The sequence below is a fragment of the Buceros rhinoceros genome, unplaced genomic scaffold (genome assembly GCF_000710305.1).
Source record: "Buceros rhinoceros silvestris isolate BGI_N320 unplaced genomic scaffold, ASM71030v1 scaffold1443, whole genome shotgun sequence".
In the NCBI taxonomy this organism is placed as follows: Eukaryota; Metazoa; Chordata; class Aves; order Bucerotiformes; family Bucerotidae; genus Buceros; species Buceros rhinoceros.
The window spans coordinates 207,764-214,726 of NW_010402829.1; the positions used below are offsets into that span (position 1 = coordinate 207,764).

The 6,963-nt window shown below is 41.1% G+C and overlaps 1 protein-coding gene across 1 annotated transcript in view; it reads right to left on the minus strand.

The window, feature by feature from the left end:
• The window catches only part of TRAPPC9 (trafficking protein particle complex 9), a gene marked incomplete at both ends in the record, with an annotated part of 201,795 nt that extends 195,736 nt beyond the window's left edge, over positions 1-6,059 (minus strand). Inside the window, 3 exons of the mRNA XM_010132754.1 lie at positions 455-576; positions 1,986-2,012; positions 5,921-6,059. Of these exons, the coding sequence (XP_010131056.1) occupies positions 455-576; positions 1,986-2,012; positions 5,921-6,059 (288 nt within the window). The remainder of the gene's footprint in view (positions 1-454; positions 577-1,985; positions 2,013-5,920) is intronic.
• Positions 6,060-6,963: the final 904 nt, after the last annotated feature.

A 6,963-nucleotide genomic window follows, 5' to 3' on the forward strand; every position in this document is an offset into this window, starting at 1 on the left:
ACCTCTTTATAAACTCCTGAGTTCCCCAGATCGTTCCAGCAGGCACGGGACACAAGCATCCAGCACGAGAGCAGCACTGGAGCTGACGATGGGCGAGATGAGGACTACACGCCTACGTGATAGTTAACAAACCCTCAAACACCTAATGCTTCTGCTTAGGTGCTTTAAAAACATAAGACAGTTAACCCCACACCTCCAGGTTCCAGCAGGCACAGTAAATAGTTCACGCAGCTCATTGCTGGTTTAGGTGTGGTCTCTGAGCAGAGTTCTGACAGCCCCAGCCTCTAAACCAAGCACGTAGTTCAGCAGTAACAAGTGCTCCCTATTTCTTCCATTATCATGCGTTCTACAAACTTTATTGCACGTGCTTTGGAAGATCCTCTGAAGCCAAAACCACAGCATCCCGGTATTCACAAGATCTGCAGTGAAGTTTCTCAAAAATGAGTAGGATTACCTTGCCGTAGTAAGAAATGGCCTCTTTGTATTTATCTATGATGTCTTCAGGACTAAGGCAGTTCTTGGCACGTCCTATCTCGGCACTGGTATCTGCGTTTATCCCATTTGAAGTCAGCGCACCTAGAACAGAACAGGGTAAGAAATGACCAGGAGGACTTTCAGCAGATAGATAGTAACTATCTCAGAAGAAAATGAGGATATGCTGTAGGTTTGACCAAAGCATAGACACTGAATACTTGCCCTGCCTACCAAAAGTGAAATCATCCTCTGCCTAGACATCACTGGCTCTGCTTTATTTTTGCTATTTTAAAGAGTACAGATGCAAAATGGATTCAGTCAAACCAGAAAATTTCCAGGAAATAATCTTTCACTCAGTAAAAAACAAATATATCCATATCTTTCATATTTATCTGAATATTCAAAGTATGAATAAAATATCAGATTGCTAAAATTAGACTATGGCCACATTTGAATATGCAATCTCTGAATTATTCCTTGTTCTACTTCAAAATTGTATTTCTAAAGCACATCTTTAAAAAGTGTGGTTTTTTATATACTAATTATTAGATCAGTGACCTTCTCCCATCATTCAAAACAAAGAATTGTCTTCCCTGCGTCTAATCACAGAAAACCCAGTGTTACATAGGAACAAAGACCACAAAATCTGAGCCTTGCACATTAAAAAAAAAAAATTACCTGAGGCTCAGACAAAACAGTAAGAAATTCCTTTTCTTATGTAAGAAAGAAGGCAAGAGACAGAAAGACTCTATGTAGACAAGGGATAAGAACCTGAAACAGAAGCCAAGGAAATCTGGGGTATTACAACTAACATGAAAATTTTATTTCTAGAATTTCGTGTTATTGCAGAATCTAGATAATACAATTGAAAATATACATCAAAGGTTTGGCCAGGCTCTGTATCTTTTTACATCTTTCGTAATCTGTAGGATTACATGGTCATTTATTTTTCCCAGAGGCAACGAAATCTTTGTGTTTCAAAGCTGGACTTAGCTCTCAATAGACGGTTAAAGGCTACTGTGAAAGACACCCTCCACTCCCTCTCTGTACTCAGGAGTATGTTATTTTATATGCTCAAATACTAAAGCAACTTTTTAAATATATTTATCAACTTCAGAGAATCATACCAAGCACACCTGGAGATTAATACCTTAGGAGGTTTATGAAGTTAAGTGCAAAATCTTTGTAAGTGATGACTGAAAGGGTACCGTGACACTACGAGACTACGTGTGACCATTCAGGTGTGGCAGTCAAAACCAGTTTAAATCCTCATTACTCATGAGAAGCAGCAATCTTGATTAAAATTTAAAGGGACACAACCATGGAAGTCCATCATTTCTTTTATACCAGTTACCCTTCACTCTTTGCTTCCTCAAGATTTATAGCCAAAACCTGAAGCATCAGGAACCAGCACTAGTTTTGGCAAGTGGCAATAACTATTTATAGAAATGCAAAATATACAAATGTAATAAAAAGACAAGACTTTGGAAACATGCATGAAAATAATGTACCTGGATCAATGAGAACTTCTTGTGCCCCTAAAAGGAGGAACAAAAATGATTTTTTTTCAGCCTTAAATATAGCCAACAAAATAAGCTCTTATAATGTTTTATAACTAACATCAGGCTTGAACAAAATTATAAGCTTTATTAGGATCATCACTGCTATTTTGAAGGACTACAAATTATAATTCAAGTAGTCATCGTATGTTAAATCTCATTTTGCTAGTAAATGTAAAAATCCCATAATCTTGCTAAGACACATCTAGAAGAACTGAAGACTTTTCAGCATAAAATCTAAAGTCATATCTCTTTATTCTTGTTTTAGTTGGCAAGTTTCCATCACAATCCACTTTATTTTCGTACCACATCCTAGAGCACTCAAACCTGCTTGTGGGAGCTTATTTAATCTACACAATACCGTAGAATAACGTTTTCAAGTAATGGTATCCCTTTCGATTGTCATTCATTTCACTCCATTATTTTTGGAGTAATTGAGTCATGCCAACCCCACAAGCCAGACTGTTCACATAAAATAGTTGCCAAGAGTATTGCAAACTCGGACCATCAGATACATAACACCTTGTTGCCCTAAACTTTGATTAAACACTGCAATAAAATTGTTATGATGAAGGACTAGCAGTCAAAACCAATTGCTTTATGAGGGAGACAGGACTTCTCTTTAGCTGATTTGCTCAAAAAACAGACTAGTAAAGTAGAGATTTAGATCTAGATCAAAAAGATACTCCAACACTTCACTCGGGTGTCCTAATTCTGCTTAGAGAAAGAGGAAGGTTGGGTAACAAAACTGGGAACTTAGTACCAAAATAGTGAAACCCAAAACAGATGGCCATCTAAACTCAGCTTATCCAACCTAAATATCACATAACCAACGGACCACAGTCGGGTCCTAAGCAACTGCGAGATCTTATTCTACCTTGAAGGCTGCAGAGGTGATTCCAGCCACTCACAGGGACACAGCCTAAAGCTCTCCCCAAAGAAAAGGTTTTAGGAATGTGAAAAGTCACACTTCTTCAAAACGCCCAAGTTCCCCTTTCACAGCCTCAGCGCACTGCGGTCCAAGGGCTCGTGGCCATGACCAAGGACGAAACCAGTCTTTGGAGCAGGCAACATTCCATGTCTCCTCCCATCAGACCAGTGCTTTAAACACTACGTTATCAAGTGCTTTAAACACTGTTATCAACTAATTCTCTTCTGAATGACCTATTTCCATCAAGAGAGTTTCAAAAGAAGTTGAAGGATACACCAACAAAAAATGAGACAACATTCTGATGGTTACCGATAGGTATGAAATACATTGCAGTTCTGCTTAGTAGCAGAAAAAAAAACACGTTAACACCGCCCTCTCATGCTCGTGCTCTATATTCCACAAAGGGAGACAGTATTAATGCTTCTCTTTCCAAAGCTGTTTCTATACAAAGCAGACATCACAAGATTTTTTTGAGCAGTCAGGTCCTCTGCTATAGGCTAAAAATGCCACACGTTTCTCTTGATCAGGCACCAAGGCAGTGCTGACAAACCCCGTCCTGCCAAGGCAGAAGTACCGGCCCGTCAGCAAGCACTAAAGGTAACTCTCACACCTCTGTGCCTCAAAAGTAGGCACGCGCTGAATGTTGCTTCCGAGTATGGCATTTCTTGATTTGGGCAGGATTTGGAAACCCTTTCCGTTTCTGGCCTTATCCTACAAAAACATACACTGGAATTTGTTCCCCAGATTAAATACTGTCCTCGCAAAATTAAATATAACAAAGTAGATTATAAAGGAAGGTGTAGTTTGAAAATGTTTTAGACTGAAGGCATTGCAGAGTCAAAATAAAGGTATTGAAAAGGAACTTCCAGAAAACCTCATAAGGAAAAAGACATCACAAAAATAATTCTTGGACTAGACAGAGTTACGGTTTCAGATCTCAAAAAAATTAGAGCTGGGGAACAATATCGCATGGACTACAAAGGAACATTTTCATCTGGAAGGGGCAACAAAAAAGCCTGCCGTCAGTTTTTCTTCACACAAAAGTCCTTTGAAAAATCTAGTCATATAAAACTAAAGCATTTTTAAAATGTGACCACACTAACCAGTTTGCAAACAGGACTTTGAATTACAAGACAACATAGAGAAGCAGCAATAACATACCCAAAACATATTTTATTCAATTATTCTGGTAGTTGTGACTTATTTGTTACCTTCTTTAGTAACCAGGAGTACCCATTACGAACAGGTTGCAACATCTACGGTTAAGTATTTGTTGACAAGTGGACAAAAGTTAATAACCGTGTGGAATTAATCTGTAACAGCCAACATGAAATGCACTCATAGGTCATGGGACCAAATGCACAGATTTTCATGACTAGATCTATGGAAACTTAGCATTATCTCCTGAAATAAGGTAATTTTACTACCACAGTTCTCTGGTGCCAACACACACAGCTGCAATACAGACAATGCACAGCAAGTGTTTACTAGATTGTGACTTAGACTAATAAAATGGGTGGGTGGGTTTTCTAGATGAAGGAGTTCATTCTGCTCACATGGCACACAACAAGTACTTACACCTGCGCTTAAACCCAGCTTCTGTTTGTTTCAGAGCTGTGTAAGAACAAGAGTACGCACACCTAGAAAAAGCTGTGCTTGGTTAGACCGAAGGCCTGTCTGGCTAATAACAATCAATACATTCCTCTTTCACATCCCTTCCAGGAGCCTTAACCCCGCGTGGGGAGTGTTTGGTTATATGATTAGAGGCTCATTTCCCCAAAGGCAAAGGAAGACAGAGGAGCCGTGAGGATCAGCTGAACCCCAACAGAGCTGTCCAGGGGTAAAACCCATCATGATTAGGTAACACAAGCGGCTCTTCAGATCATACTGGGGGGGGTTACTGCCTCCGGGGGTATGGGGCTCGTTATAGGGTACAGGGCAAGAACGTCTTGGGATTGTACAAGATTTCTTATGGGACGTGTAGGGGACGAACCAAAGAGAAGGAAAAGGAGGAATCAAGGCAGTTTAGGGAACAAGCATGGAAAAATAGAATTATAAGTGCAGTTTGTGTAGGTCTAAGTACAAAAAAATGAACGGGACTCTGGGCCTTGGAGGCTTGTAGGTCCAGGTACTGGATTGATCAAGTGACTAAAACCAGCTACTGGATGGGTCCATACTACTAAGAGGCTTTCATCCTGCTGAGCCAGAGAGAGAAGCAGGATCAGACCAAGATCATCTTGTGCCCATTTGCAGCCTTCTCCCAGCAGAAAAATGGGAGATAAGGAACGTGAACACCCTTTTGAGCTGGGAAACTGCAATGGCATGCAATATTCCAGATGCAGGTGAACCGCAGACTTAATGATACTTTCTATTTTTTTCCTCTCCTAATATTCTCCTAATAATTCCTAAAATAGTCTAAGCAGGCCATTTCCCAAAGAACACCTATCATACCAATGTTAAGACAATTATTGTGTTAGTTATGCAACCTCAGAGTTCAGAAAAAGCACACTAAGTCTTCAGAATTGTATTGGTTTACTGGTGTTTAGTTATCTGAATCTATTTATAAAATGTTGGCTCTAGAATAGCAAAACATCTGAACAAATATACCTAACTTATTCTTCTCAGTACATGCAGCTCTGTCACATCACATGTACTTTATGAAAACCGTTAGTTCTAATTTTGCTGGAGGAGATGCTGACACAGAGACTACTAATGATCAGACGAAGAGATCAAAAGCTTTGCAACTCCACACAAAGCACACCTTGACATTAATACCAAAGAAGAAAAAAGTCACAGATGTAAAAATATTAAAAAGAAATACAGTTCTTCCCACCTTCCCTCTCACCCCCCTCCAGGTTATCCTGTCACTGGTATAATTTCCGAGTTAGCATGTAAGGAGGAAATTTTCAAACATATAGAGGGGGCAAATGGAATAAAACCCAAACCCCGTCCTTACCTGGTCTGTGCCTGTTGCCTGCCTCAGCAGACAGAGAACCTCCTTGCGCTCTGCGAGATCCAACTTTACCTCCAGTACCACCAGGATAATGATAGATGACTGATGCTGAGCATAACCCCTCAAGAGCAGCTACAGAGTAAAGAAAAAAGCCAACAGATTAGTAGAGACACTTGCAAGAAGGGAAGTACCATGTAGTAAAGCCTACTTACAGAAAACTTGCCTCAAATTGGAGTATGTTGTCAACTCCAAAGAGACACAGATCACTGCAATGTGCTGGGGCCCGGCCCATGCCTACTGAGCCCTGTTCAACACTATTCAGCATCCTCAGGGGGAAGAGAAGGTCTCTGGGCCTAAGAACAGACCAGCAGGCACTGCAGCTACTCCAGCTCTCATGACAAGCACTGTGGCCACTCAGACCCTAGTGCAGGCACTGCAGCTGAACCAGAAACCAAGCCTGTGCTGGTAACAGTTGCCTCTACACAGAAAAATAAATCCCCAAAAAATCCATCTGCTTCCTGAGGGATGATGATGAACCAGGGCCATCACGAGAACAGGAGGAAGAGGCAGAGCCAGCGGTGATCGCCTCCTATCCCTGAGTGAGCTGTGAAATATGCAAAAGGATTTCAGCTGTCATCTAGGCAAGCACATACCCAAGAAACAGATCACTGAGGAACATCAAAACAACCAGCAGGTGGACCAGGCTGCTAAGGTAAAAGTGAGCAAGCAGCTGCATGAAACTGGGTTGCCCAGCACGGTGGCCACTCAGACCCTAGTGCAGGCACTGCAGCTGAACCAGAAACCAAGCCTGTGCTGGTAACAGTTGCCTCTACACAGAAAAATAAATCCCCAAAAAATCCATCTGCTTCATGAGGGATGATGATGAACCAGGGCCATGACGAGAACAGGAGGAAGAGGCAGAGCCAGCGGTGATCGCCTCCTATCCCTGAGTGAGCTGTGAAATATGCAAAAGGATTTCAGCTGTCATCTAGGCAAGCACATACCCAAGAAACAGATCACTGAGGAACATCAAAACAACCAGCAGG